Below are 15,175 nucleotides of genomic sequence, written 5' to 3'. Positions count from 1 at the left end.
AGTGGTGTTGTCCATGAACACCTGCACTACTCCTCCCTGGACAGAGGGAAGGAATGCCTTTAGTGCAAGATGAATCACCCGAAGCTCCAGAAGGTTGATGTGGAGCATGGACTCCGCCGGAGACCAGAGGCCTCTGATCTCCGCCTCTCCCATGTGGCCGCCCCACCCCAGAAGTGATGCATCCATCCCCACTGTAAACTCTGGTTGGGGAAGGGAGAGGGATTTGCCATTGACCCAATCCTGGTTCTTGAGCCACCACTGCAATTGTTGAGCAGTGCCCTCTGAGATCTGGATGTAATCGGACAGATTCCCCTGATGCTGTGTCCACCGGAACTTCAGGTCCCACTGCAGAGCCCGCATATGTCACCCAACATGATTCACCAGCAGGATGTATGAGGCCACGAGCCACAGGAGCCTCAGGGTCATTCAGACCAAAACCCGAGATAGAGACTGAAAGATCGAAATCATAGCCCGAATATACCGGGACTCGCTGCTCCGAGGATAAATACAAAACTGCATTGTGTCCAGAACCGCTCCGATGAAAAAAGGAGCTTCTAAGAGGGAGTCAGGTGTGACTTCGGCACGTTGATAGTGAACCCCATCAAATGCAGAAGTTTCACCATAATCTGGAGGTGGGAGATGACTGCCTGGGGCGAGCCCGCCTTCAACAGCCAGTAGTCGAGATAGGAGAAGACTGGAGTCTCTGATCTGCGCAGATGAGCTGCACCACCGCCATCACTTTCCCAAACACCCGAGGGGCGCTGGTAAGGGCAAAGGGGAGCACTGTAAACTGAAAGTGCTCATGGCCTACCGTGAACCGCAGGTAATGCCGGTGGGCCGGCAGGACGGGGATGTGAAAAGAAGCGTCCTGCAAGTCCAACGCCACCACCCAGTCTCCAGGGTCGAGAGCAGACAGGACCTGAGCCAGAGTCAACATCTTGAACTTCTCCTTCTGGAGGAAGCGGATGACGTTCCTGAGATCCAAGATAGGGCGCAGGCCCTTCTCCTTCTTGGGCACCAGAAAGAGTTGGGAATAATAACCACGACCTACTTCTGGCACAGGAACGCGCTCAATGTCTCCCTTGGCCAAGAGAGCCGTAACTTCCTGTTGGAGAAGGGCCAGGTGATCCTCCGACATGCGATGGAATTGAGGTGGCATGGATGGAGGGGTAGTCTCGAAGGGGAGGGAATAGTCCCTTCGGATTATCTGCAAAACCCACCTGTTCAATGTGATATTGAGCCAGTGCAGGAGATGATGGCGAATACTCCCGCCCACTGGCGAATGATGGGCCTGAAAGGTCAGACTAGGAGGGTTTGGAGACTGTTGCAGAAGGGGTCCTTGTGGACTGGTCCACCTGCTGGCCCCCGACCCACCGTGGTGGGATCCACGTCCGCGGCTGTGCAGAGGTAGGACAGCTTGCGCAGGCCTGTGGCTCTGGGCGGAATGTGGCGGGCATCCCCTCCGTAGCCACGAATGGGGCGAGAAGCAGACTGTGTCAGGTGGAAGCGAGGCCCAAGGATCTGGCCAAAGCCCTGGAATCCTTAAAGCGCTCGAGCGCGTTGTCTGCCTTGTTGCCAAACAGGCGACAGCCATCAAAGGGCATGTCCAGAAGCGCTGCTTGGATATCCCCTGAAAAACCAGTGGACCTCAACCAGGTGTAGCGTCTCAGTGCCACTGACGTGGAAATCGTCCTGCCCAGTGAGTCGGTGGAGTCCAGCCCACACCGGATGGTGAACTTCGCTGCATCTATCCTTTCGGCAACAGCACAGGAGAGCACGGCGCGGGCCTCCTCCGGGCACTGTGGCAGCACTTGCGCAACGGTGTCCCACAGCGAGTGGGAGTAACAGCCCAATAGGCATGCGGTGTTCACCGGCCGCAGCCCCAAGATGGAGGAAGAAAACATCTTCCCAAGGTGGTCCATCTTCTTGGATTCCCTATCAGGTGGTGCATTAGGGAATGCGCCTTTGGACGTGGAGGCTTGGACTGCCAAGTTTTCAGGGGTAGGATGGGAAGAGAGGAAAATGGGGTCACCCGGGGCTGGGCGGTGGCGTCGGGCAATCATCCTGTCCACGGGAGCCCCTGTGTTGGGCTTGGACTAAGTGCCCAAAAGGATGTCCATAAAGACCTCACTGAACGGCAGCAGGGGCTCCGAGGAGGCAGCTGCTGGTTGAAGCACCTCTGTCAGGAGGTTAGTCCTGACCGCCACCATAGGAAGCTTGAGGTTAGGGCCTCAGCTGCCCTACACAACACCCCTGTGTAAGGTGAACTCTCCTCCGTAGCCACGGTAGGGGGGAGATAGCATGCCAAGGTCTGGGGAGGTGTCCAGACCACTGGACTCACCCAACTCCTCTCTCGAGTCAGGTTCCTCCAACTGGTCTGCAAGAGGGTCCACAGACCCCTCCCAGTCCTCCTCACCCTCTCCAGTGAGCCACTCAGGGCGGTAGGAAACATCAGGAGAAAACAGGGGTAGAAAGGTACAGGTCAGCGCCAGTCCCAACGTCTGGCAACGTGGGTCCGGCGCTGTGACCTCATCGAGGGGGAGGCCGGGGTCGACACCGGCTGGGGACACAACCGGCGTTGGAGGTGGCGGGGGTGTTGTCACTGGATTTGGTGCCGGAGGAGGTGTCACGAGGTAGTCCGGCACCGATCCGGATCCAGGCCTGGATCCTTGGGGGCCCTGCGGCGCCGGAGCCAAAGCTGACGACATCGAAGGCCTAGAGCCCCCAACCAAGTCCGTGGGGCCCAAGGGCACGCAGGCAGAGTCGGGCTGCCCGTAGATAGAATGTAAGGCCTCATAAAGCTTCGAAGGTGGGCAGGGGTCGCTCCGGGTTCCGGAAAGAGTGAGTAGGCCAGAGTAATTTCAACAGGCTCCGCGGGCGGAGCTGGACAACTCCCTTACGCGTCCCTTTGGCCGATGGACGGGGAGAACGCAAAGAGAGACAATGCTTCTTCACCGCCTTCTTGTGCTTCAACTTACCCGAAGAGGAAGACTTCGATGACGAGTAGTGGTGGCTCCGTGATCGGTCCCGCGACCTCCCTCTCGACCGGGACCTCAAACCGCGCGTAGCGTACTGCCAAGCCTCGAGAAGCTTTCTGGACTGCTCCCGCTAAGACTTTGGATTCATGGCCCGGCAGTCGGAGCACTGCTTCGGGTCGTGGTCACGCTGCAGGCACCAAAGGCACACGAGGTGTGGTTCCGTGACCGACATCAATTTGTGACAATAGTCATTAGCCTTGAAGCCAGTCCAACGTGACAAACCTCCGTGCACCAGGAGTCGATCCACTCAAAAAAGGGTGTCAACAAAAGTCGCAAAAAATTGAGTCAAAAAGTGACTTGGGGTAACGCTCTCTCTGGATCTCTTGCTGGCTGGTGCGAAAAAAGAAAGAAACGACGTCAGCGCGTGAGGGTGGCGACTGAGTAGATACTGCAAAGTCATTCCGGCGACCACGACGCGAACGTGGAGTTGAACGACACTACCTATCGACGCGTAGGTGTACCTCTGAGGAAAAACTTCTCCGGATCCAGTCTGATGCCTGGGGGTATTTCTAAGGTGAGAAATCCATAACCAATTGTCTCTTTCAGATGTTACTCATTCTCATATAATTTCTCCTCCACGCATCACTTATCCAAGGAATGATGTATTGTTTGAATTCTATTTTGAAAATGTACAGAAACTTGAACATTTCTAAGTAAAAACTGTTAATTTCAAACCAAGCACCTGCATATCTTGCAATATAACTACAATCCTATGAACTGGAGCAGCCTGAATTCGAATTAGTGTGTCGTCCTTTCAAAGAAATTACAATGCAGGCAAAAAGTTGGATGCCAGCTCCAAAAAGCTACACACCAACTCATCTTTTTGATTTCGTTTTTACACTTCTTAAAACTTGATTTATAATTAGTTCTCATGTTTACAGATATAAGGACAGACAGAAAATTGGGAATAATATATAAAAGCAAACATTTACGCCCACCTTCGTTTATCTTCTGTGCAAATTCACTGACGGATTTCAGAGATGCCAAATCAAGGTGCTTTGCAAAAACGTTGTGGCTGAGAGTTATTCCACGAATTTCTTTTGCTGCTTCCTCACATTTATTCATGTCCCGACAAGCCAAAATAATTTTTCCTCCTGCATCCGCCCAAAAAATAGTAAAATATTATAAAACTTTAAATGTCAGTATTTTTTTTCAATTTGTACTTTTGTCAAGATTTCTCCTACATAACCTAAAGAACAGTCACCCTATGTTCCACGTTTACAAAACAACAACACTTCATTGCATGTCAATGTACTGCCTGGGGAGCAATAACAATAGAGTATTATGTAAAATGCAATGCTAGACCCTAAAGCAAATGCAACAGAATAATTAATGAGTAAAGCGTGAACAAATATATTGCTGGTTATGTGGCTAGGGGAGAGGTTGTCCGGCTTAAATAGCACACACACGTCTCAATCATGGTGTTTTCTCTTTTCTTTATCACAAGGCACTGGACATGTGCTAGAAAACCAAATATTGAACCAACTTGCCAAGACTTGCAACTCTCTAAATAATTCTCCCTGCATCTATTCTGTGAAATCAGTCAATTCATGAACAAAAACTATTGACAGGGAATAGATAAATGTTTGATGTGCATTTCTCGTTTTAACAATGATTTGTTCAAAGAAAACATACATTTCAACTAAGCACTGAAGGATAACATACACCTTCAGTGCATTTACCCTGTTTTAAGCTTCACACAACTCAGGTCTATCTGCCATCTAAGTAATCATCTAAAGATCCCTTAGATAACAGTTCCTCTATAATAGGTTGTTCAGAGGATGGTTGCTCATAGAGACTCGCATTATCCCACCTGTGTTGGGAGATTACATGTAAAAATTGAAACTACACAAATATCAGGCTGCCAAAATATTGAGCCGAGAATATCGAGAAGATATAGATTTACTATTTTTTATTACACATTTACGTTTCTTGAAGATGCCACAGTATATATGTGTTAAGTTAAATAAAGTAAACCTATATTTACCAAAATGTACTTATTTTGACAATATTTTAGTCTTCGATGTTTTGTACATGATGAACTGGTGGCACGATATTCTGGAGTTGACATTAAGGTGGAACACTGCTAAGGAGAAGCAAGTCAGTAAGTGCCGAGTCTGACTTTTCATTCTTTTCCCATATGGACTAATGGACTAAATTACTCCTGTCTAATCCACAAATTTTCTAATAACATCCTAATTATACCTTCCTGAGGCAAAAGAGCTGTATCCACTTCAACTTGACTTCGAGTCAATATCTGAAGTACAAGAAGCAATAACAACCTGCATCCATCAAAGTGTCACCCTAGTTATGATGTCTAATATTTCAAAAGTGTCCCTTGCAGCGAGTTTCATGTGTGTAGGAGAAGCTACCATGGAGCCGCATCATGCAGATGGTTAATTCCATCGGGGTATTGAATTCCTATAGCCCGGCTCCCAGAACATATTGTATGGGGTCAAGAACAAGTGTTCTCCTTTATTTTGTCCTTGGGACAAGTAAGCCCAACCGACTGCAGCACAAACACTTTGTCTGCCAGTTTATAGAACCCTATTATGCATCAGGGAAGGGTATTAGCTACAGTTAAGGCAATATGTGTGTTTATATATGTTAATGCAGCTCAAACTTGTATTTATGGTTCATTAATACAAAGACTTTCTTCTTAGGGTGAGTGCTCTAAGGCAGTGGTTCCCAAACTTTTGACTCCTGAGGACCCCACTGAGTCACCACTGGAAGTCGGGGACCACCAAGCAATTTGTATGATTTAAATTTCAAACGTTAAAACTGTAATTCGAAAAAAATAAACACATGTGTGCACACAAAACAAATACTCGAATTACTAAGGATTTTAGAGGCATATTTACAAACCCCTACCACCATGGAAACATCACTTTTTGCAACGTTCGCGTGTCGATAGGGGCTTCGCCTTATTTACAAGGCAGCGGTAAGCCACTTACATGGCTTAACGCTGCCTTTTAAATAAGGCCCCCTTTCGCGCAATGCTTAGCGTGAAAGGGGTGGGTAGTGGGTTTTGCAGTGGGTGTTCCACCGCAAAACCCATTGATTTTGATGCTGCCCCCTATTCACAGGGGCAGCATAAATAGAAGGCAGCGCCAAAATTAACACCAGGGAAAACCAGGTCTTAACTTGGCGAAACGAGGAGAAATGCTTTATTTCTCCTCATTTTTGCTTTTTCCATGTGTGCTGCCTTGTGCAGCACACATGGAAAAAGCAAAACGCCTTGCATTGTTTATGTTCAGGAAGGTGACCCTTCCTGCACATAAATAATCATTAAAAAAATGGCATTTTCTAACTTCCATGTGTGCTGCATTAAGCTGCACACATACAAGTGACAAAACCCCATTTCAAGATTGTTTATGTGCAAGAAGGGGGGACCTTCCTTTACATAAACAATCTTCCCCTGCACGCAGACACCCTTGCACTGTGTTGCAAGGGTGCGTTGTAATGCTGGAGAGGGTAGTACAAAATTTTGTATACTCCCCCCATTCTGCACGTTTATATTAATCCGAATAATCTATTAATTGTAATATTATTAATCCGTTTGAAGTGATAACTCACCAATTATATTAACAAAAGAATTACACGTGGGATTGGCATTTTGCATGGCTAAACTAATTGTATACTAATATATGTACGCATACTAATGGTAGAAAATTAGAATATTGTATGATATATGTTGCTTTTGTGACGTAATTGTGAGTCGCACCAGATGACATCACTGGGTGAATATAAACGCTTTAAATGTTGCTATCATGCTAGATAATTTACACATAGGGGAATTAGTGAGGGGTTAACATTTTATTAGCCATTTCAATGTTTTAATTACGTTTTTTGTTTGTTTTACTTAAGTTGACCATTTGGGCCTAAAAAAAGATGGCTGACTGAGACACACGACGTGACTGCTACTGTTTCACGAGGTTTTGGGTGAAGTGCGCCTGTGCCACCGCCAGCAACAGTGGCCTCGTCCTGACCCCAGGCAAGATGTACCCATCAAGGACACCCTGGGAGCTTCGCCAAAATCACGAAACAAAGGACTGTCTTTAAAACCGGAACCAGCAAGTGTGATGACTTAACCTAACGGACAATGTGAGAACTTTTCCGAATGACCCCAAACCAGCCAATCTAGATTTTCTAAAACTGATTTTGTTACATTTTGACATTAATTTCATTATAAAAGAAGGTAGACTAGGGAGTTAAATAGAGTTCCAGTTCCTTTTCCTTTTTCCTGACGTTATGCTGACGGAGAGGACGGTGACACTGCTGGACAGCTGTTATCCTGAATCTTTGAAAGACTGAATTGATGCCTGACTTTGATGATTTAAAGACTTTTCACAACTTGATTGACTTAGAAGACGACAAATGGCCAGATTAGGTAAATATGATGTTTTTGTGGCTTGGTTTATCATTTATTAAATCTACAATTGATTAGATAAACGAAATTATTATTCTAACAAACAAATGTGTTGGGTGATTTATTTGAAGAGACTAGAATCAGATTAGATGTAGATTAAAGAATTGAGTCACCAAATATCCAAAATCAACTAACTGATCTGTCAACTAAATGAGGGGAATATCACGAGGTTCTGAGTTTAATAAAGATTCTTAATGTATGTTCAGGTAAATTAGGTTCTTTAATTGAAAGATATTCCTTTCATGTCAGCGTTTGGATAATTTATCTCTCCCGTGAGAACGATCAATGAAATGTGAGTATTGGTGTTATGGGCCCCACCAATGAATGTATTGAGTGAATGAGCTAGTGTGATATTTGATCTGTGACGAAGGGAGGATTTAAAATTCCACGCTGCATCAGTTTTTCTGGTAGCAAGATGATGGTTGTTATTGTTTTGGTTTGGTGATTATAGCTTGTAAATTGCTTATTGCTTATTGGTTATTGATTGATATTGGTTTATGTATTAACACTCAATGTTGAGTCGCGTCGAGTTCTATGTTATTTGCACGGCTTCTGGGATGTAGGAAGTCGGAAGTTTGTAACGGTTCCGTAGTAGGGCAGAGGTAAGCACTGCTCGCGGGAAAGACGGAATTGTTGTTGCCCTGTAGGTACACAGGGAAAAACGTGTAACGATTGAAGTTGCACGACGCATTGTCTGGGTTCGATCCGGTGACATCGTCACGTGTTGCCATTAGAAATAACTCCTGTATGAAAGAAGTGTATGGTAGTGAAGGTCACCTGTGAAATTTTGGTCTTAGGTACCAGGAGTCCAAATGGCATTCCGATAACGCTTATCACTGGAAAGGTAACAGGTGTTCTCTGAGCTTGCTAGAAGGATAAAGTAGAGGGAAGTGCTACTTTGTTAACGTATGTCATAATTCTGTAGTAGGACAGACTGTTCGCTGTTCTCGGGAAAGACAGGATTCTGTGTGAATGAACTACATTTTCCGTGTGAAAGTGCGTGAATGTAAAGGCATTCGGGTTAATTGTGAAACTCTAGTTTTATTTCTCAGGAGCATTGGGTCTCCAACCAAGTGTCTTCAATCTGGAGAAACGGTAGAATTAAAAAGTGGTTTAAAAAGGACAAACCGATTGTAACTAGGGAAGGACAATTACTTCCTCCACCGAAAACCCCCGCATCCTTTATGGTTGCGAAATATGGATATCACACCTGTATTTGGTTAGACAATTGGGTCAAGTATACTGAGAAAGACGGAGTTTTGGCTTTTCCAGAACATGGTTCATTTAATTTGGCAGTTTTGAGAAATTTAAGAGAGAAAATGATGAATTTAGAACCAAGACCTATACCGACACAATTTGAAGCACTGACAGAATGGGAAGATGAGATGCATGACCGAGAAAGACAGAGAAGTGGCGGAAGGTATAGGTACATGTTTGGTAGGTCATACGGACATGAAAATCATGATGATCGAATGAGAAGGTGGCGGAATGTGAGTATGACTGAGGGTTTGTTTCCCGTAAGAACTGCAGGAGAAAATGAAGGAAGAAAATGCGCCGAAAGAGACATAATGTGGAATCGAGAGAGTATGGAGTGAATGAATCCGAGGATGATGTTCTTGATGACATGTTCTATAAAAATCCACCCCCATATCGGCCAGAACCAGAAATATTGACACAAAGTGCCCCAATGAAAGAAACTTTACGAATCATAAAATCGATACCAGAGTTCCAAGATTTGGGAAAAAACTATTCCATTAGAGAGGTAGAAAGGAAGTCCGGCAGTAAAATATATGGTAAAAATTCAGCAGAACTAGCAAAGACAACCTTAGAATTAACAGAGAAAATAAGAGAATTAACCAAAAATCTGGAAGCTGTAACAGTCCCAGTAACGATAAGTCCAGTAATGCCTATTTTTGATAAACAAAAAGATAGCGAACATTGTTTAACGGTCCCATATAAAAGCAATAAACAGGTTGAACAGCCGAAATGGAGTCAAAATGACAATCCATGGAGATAGACAATAAGTATGATTGAACCAAATGTTTCAAATAATCCGCTTGTAGGCCAGAATTGTGCAGAAAGACGTATAACAACAGTGGAGTCAATATTAGAAACACCAAAGGATTCTGGACAAGATAATGTAGAGAAGTCAGTAGGTCCATCTACAGAGGAATTAAGAGAATGGTTGAGAAGCTTGCAGAGAAAAGACAAATAATCCCAGTCAATAGATGTGGCCAAACTACGAATGGTACTGGAAGAGTTAATAGCAGGAACAATCCCTACCAGGATGAGGAGTTGTTATTTCTGTGTAAAAGCATAACTTGGAGAGCAAAAAGTCTCCTTGAAAGATTAGAAGAAGTGGCAAATGAAATGGGTAAAAGCCCTACAGAAACCATATTGAGTAGATTTCACTGAAAAGGACATTGAAAATATGAATACCACAGGACGAATGAGTCAGATTAAGGAAATAATTATTTGTTGAGAAACTGGGGAGAAGTGGACAAATGGAAAAGTAGATGGTATCGAAAATGAGATGATGCTTCAGATAAAACCTTTTCAGCTTTCCCTGTTAGAGAAAAAGAGAAGGTAGTAACAGAATGCCCTATGAGAGAAATTCCAGGAGGAGGATATGTACATGTCCCATGGACTAGGCAAGATATTTTGTCATTCACAAATGACTTCCCTCGACTACGTGAAAGACCCGTCTGTATAGACAGGTAGACAGATTTGTGAAATTGTCCAAAGTCTTATGGATTGATCTAAAAAGTCTGTTTGGCATAATAGTACCAGCAGACCTATGGACAGAGTGTAAAATAATGATAGATTGGCCAACACAGGAATACCCAAGAGATCCAAAAACAGGGGCTCCAGACCCTGAGGTAATGAAGAAATACGAACAGGTTATTGCCTTTCTGAAAAATAAGGTTCCACCTAAAGAGACAGATTGGGTAAAAATTGACAGCACGCATCAGGAAAGCAAAGAGTCAGTACATGCATATTATGAGAGGTTGATTTTGGCCTTTAAACAGTTTAGTGGAGATGAAAATCTGAGTGAAAAGGATCTAAGTCATTTTGTATACAGGTTTGTATATGGTCTTCGTCCAGAAATTAGTGAGATGATCAAGCAACATACTGTAGATTGGCAGAATAAGAAAATATACGAAGTATTGAGACATGCTAAATATTTCAGTGATGAAATTGAAGCTAAACAGAGAAAATTGAAAGAAAAGGCTATGTGGGCACAAGTGAAGGTAGCAGAGAGACAGGAAGCACAAATAGCAGAACAAGCGAATAATACAGGATCAAGACAAAAATTTAGTCCTGGGAAAGGTAAAGGAAATATAGAGGAAGCTAAAAAGAAATTTCCGTGTCATAATTGCGGTAGGATAGGGCATTGGAAATCCGAGTGTAAATTTCCCCCAAGTACTAACGATGAAAATGCATCATTGAATCCACAGGTGCAGAATGAGCTGAGTGGTCAACCGCAACGACAGCAGCAGGTTGTTACACAACAGAATCAGGTGCCAAAACCGCCTTTTCCACAGAGCAAAAATTCCCAGAGGTATAGTAATGAAACGGGATTCTACAACGGAGGACAGGTAAATAAGCCGCAGCGCGCTAGCGCTGCTTCGCAGTATTGGCTGCAACGCGATGAGAGTGATTCCGAAGAAAGTTATTGACGGAGCCGAAGGGAGGAAGAAGAGTGCGTACTTGGCGCAGCTCTAGAAGTAGACCAGTCAGGCCCATTTGTGGATGGAAAGATTAATGATGAAAGCATTACTTTCCTAGTTGATACTGGTGCTACTCGATCAACTGTCATATCAGCTGATGTTAAGAATCTTCCTCTCTCGAATGAAACGATCCAAGTAGTTGGTGTATCCAACAGGCAGATTAAAACTTACCTTACAGATCCAGTGAAAGTTAGCATAGGGAAATTTTCTGAAATGCACCGCTTTGTCGTGTGCGATACCAGTCCTGTAAATTTGTTAGGTAGAGATTTGTTGTGCAAGATGAACTGCACTATATTTTGTACCCCGGATGGTATAGCATTTGAAACCCAAGATGAAGATGTGCTGTATAAAATGAAAATGACAAACAGGGAAAATAAGGTTATTGAAACCTATGCTGTATTTAACCCTGATGAATTACCCAAAGAATTAAAACAATCTGTTAAGGCAGAAGTTTGGGATTTCACAGGAAAAGACGTAGGATTAATGAGAAATGTAGATCCAGGAAAAATAACAGTAAAAGAACGAGTAAGTTATCCAAATGTCCCTCAATATAAATTGACACCTGAAGTAATTGAAGGAGTGACTTCTGTGATTGAAAAGATGATAAAACAAGGTATTTTGAGCGAAATAATGAGTAGTCTATGTAATTCACCAATAATGGGACTGAAAAAGTTCAGGATAGTACAAGATTTGAGAAAGATAAACAAAATTGTTGTGTCATGTTGTCCCATTGTACCAAATCCATCTGTGATTCTATATCAGATTCCTCATGACGCAGAATGGTATACAGTAATTGATCTATGCCATGCTTTCTTTTCCATCCCATTGCACCATGACAGTCAGCAAATTTTTGCATTTCGTTTCGGAGAGCGTATTTTGGCTTCGTGCCGAATTCCACAGGGGTATACAGAAAGCCCCTCGATATTTAACCAGCTATTGAAGAAGTCTTTGGAAAGTCTAGAAATGCCCGAAAATTCAGTATTAGTCCAGTACATCGACGACCTTCTTGTGGCGTCGAAAACCCGTGAGGCTTGTGAGCTTGACCCGATAGCCTTGCTGAATCATTTGACAGATGGAGGACTTAAAGTGTTAGCATCAAAATTACAATTTTGCAAGAAAGAAGTACAATATTTAGGACATCACATTGAAAAAGGACTGAGGAAAATAACGATAGACAGGATCAAGATCGTAAAAAGAATGAGTCCACCCATGACCCACAGAGAGGTGAGAATGTTTCTGGGAATGGTTGGATATTGTCGTCATTGGATTAGCATTTTTTTAGTTGATAGCAAAACCTTTGGTACGACTGACAAGAAGTGATGTCAAAGATCCCATTGATTTGAACAAAGAAGAATTGGCAGCATTCAAACGACTGAGAGTTGGGTTGTGAGAAGCACCTGCATTAGGTATGCCTGACTATGAAAAGGAGTTTGAGTTGTACTGCAGTGAGAGAAATGGATGTGCGCTTTCTGTGCTAATACAGAAGCATGGAAAACTGAGGAGACCAATTGCATATTTTTCATCAATGTTGGACCCAGTAGCTGTAGCCTTACCTGGGTGTTTGAAAGCAGTAGCTGCTACATGCCGAAGTTTGGAACAGAGTGAGGAAATTGTGATGGGATATCCTGTGAAAGTTTACGTACCTCATGATGTGGCAATCCTTTTAACAAGGAGTCGCACTCAGTATATGACACATAGTCGGCTGACTAAATATGAGAAAGTTATACTAGGTGCCACGAATGTAAGTCTTGTGAGATGTTTGAATGTGAATCCTTCAACATTACTGCCTGATGCTGAGAATGTGGAAGTTAGAGATGAAGCAGATCATGACTGTCTGGATGTCCTTGATTTTTGTACAAAACCTCGACCTGACATAAAAGATGTACCCTTACCAGAAAGTGATTTTGTTCTGTTTGTGGATGGGTCTTGTTTGAGAACAGATGATGGAGTGTTAAGTGCAGCCTATGCGGTATGTACGGTTGCAGCAGTAATAGAAGCATCATATCTGAAAGGAGTAAAATCAGCACAAGTAGCCAAACTTGTTGCTTTGACTAGAGCATGTAAGATTGGAAAGAGAGTGAGAGTAACTGTGATGACTGACAGCCAGTATGGATTCGGAGTCGTACACGACTTCGGTCAAATATGGCTGCAGAGAGGCTTTTTGACATCAATTGGAACTCCCATTAAGAATGCTGAAGTGGTTGGAAAATTGCTTGAAGCAATACAGTTGCCTAAGCAATTGTCTGTTGTGAAGTGTGCTGCCCATAGTCAAGGTGGTGATTATATTGCCACTGGTAACAAATATGCGAATGACATGGCACAATACTGTGCCCGAAATCAGAATTCCATTAATCAGTATAAGGAAAGAGAGGTGATTTCTTGCTGTTTGATGTTTACTAACATTGTGGGAACATGGGAAGAAGTGAGACAATTACAGGATGAAGCAGGAGAAGAGGAAATGAAGCAGTGGGTAAAAGCAGGATGTGCACCCAGAGAGAAAGATCAGGTGTGGGTCTATCGAGATGGAAGACCAGTCATGCCTAATAGCATGATGTCTGCCATGGCACGGATGTATCATGGACAGGGACACATAGGGAAAGATGCTATGGTCAGGTCCTTTAAACAAACCTGGTATAATGCAAAATTCCGACTTGTAGCAGAAAGTCTTTGCCAGAGATGCCCAATATATCAGCAATACAATCCAGGAAGAAAGACAGTAGTGAGTCTAGGAACAATAGGTCGAGAAGGAGGGCCTTTTACCAGAATGTAAAGTTCATTGAGATGCCTCCCTGTAACAGACTGAGGTATGTTTTGGTTATGGTCTGTCTGTTTTCCAGATGGGTAGAGGCATTCCCAACGAGAAGAAATGATGGGATGACAGTGGCAAAATTACTTTTGAGGGAATTCATCCCTAGATTTGGGTTCCCAGTGACAACTGAATCAGACCGAGGAGGATATTTTCATAATGAGATCATAAAACTGATTTGTGAAGTATTGCATGTACAACAAAAACTACATTGTGCCTACCGACCAGAGGCTTCTGGTGTGGTGGAACAGATGAATGGTACCATCAAAAATAGAATAGGGAAAATGTGTTTAGCCACAGGTATGAAATGGCCTGATGTCTTGCCTCTAGTACTCATGACTATTAGATCAATTCCAGATAGAACTACAGGGTTAACCCCCCATGAAATCATCATGGGACGAGCCATGCGGCACGTGTTTATACCAGTCAACAAGCTGATGACTATAACTGATGACATGGTGTTGGAATACTGTAAAAGCCTGGCTGACTCAGTTCATTCTGTGTTTCATCAGGTTGGAGCGGATGCAACCACCCTTGAAAAGAAGCCAGCTCATGATCTAAGCCCTGGGGACTGGGTGAGAATATAAGTACACAGAAGAAGAAACTGTTTGGTCCCGAGGTGGGGAAAACCAAGACAAGTCATCTTGACCACAACGACAGCTGTAAAGTGTGCTGGATTGAAAAACTGGATCCATGCAAGCCATACATTGAGAATTCCAAATTCAGTAGACGGCAAGGAGAAGGAGTATTTTGATGAATCAGAATCCAGTACTGAGTCAGATGACGAAGAGCCAAAAACAAAAGAAAACCCTGAAAGGGGGGAAGCAGACCAAAGTCTAACACATGTTCCAAGAAGTATTTCCCTGAGAAGAAGGTTACAGATTTTTGATACCAGTTCAGACTCAGAGACTGAACAAGGAGCGAAGTGTTCAAAGGAAAAACAAGAGAAAACCAAAGCAAAAGACAGTGAAGAGACAATAAAAGAAACACATGAGAAGGAAGTGCCAGATGAAAGATTGAGAGAAATTCCACCTGAAACAACACATTTAGATGGACAGGTGCCAGAAACAGAGAGAGAGGGAAAGATTATTGCGGAAGACCCCCGAGGAGGTGTAGGGAACTCCAACACCCAGTTAGAAACAGGGACAAGTAGTCAGCAGGAAAATTGCAT

At 43.7% G+C, this 15,175-nt stretch overlaps 1 protein-coding gene across 2 annotated transcripts in view; it reads right to left on the bottom strand.

Moving 5' to 3' along the window:
- Window positions 1-15,175, bottom strand: part of RDH13 (retinol dehydrogenase 13) — a 163,049-nt gene that overhangs the window by 81,096 nt on the left and 66,778 nt on the right. For both annotated transcript variants that reach the window (XM_085611595.1, XM_085611594.1), the window contains one exon: window positions 3,977-4,132. In XM_085611595.1, the coding sequence (XP_085467721.1) occupies window positions 3,977-4,103 (127 nt within the window). In that variant the 5' untranslated portion in view covers window positions 4,104-4,132. The remainder of the gene's footprint in view (window positions 1-3,976; window positions 4,133-15,175) is intronic.

The sequence above is a fragment of the Triturus cristatus genome, chromosome 6, assembly GCF_964204655.1.
Source record: "Triturus cristatus chromosome 6, aTriCri1.1, whole genome shotgun sequence".
NCBI lineage: Eukaryota > Metazoa > Chordata > Amphibia > Caudata > Salamandridae > Triturus > Triturus cristatus.
This window is presented reverse-complemented; position numbering and strand designations above follow the sequence as displayed.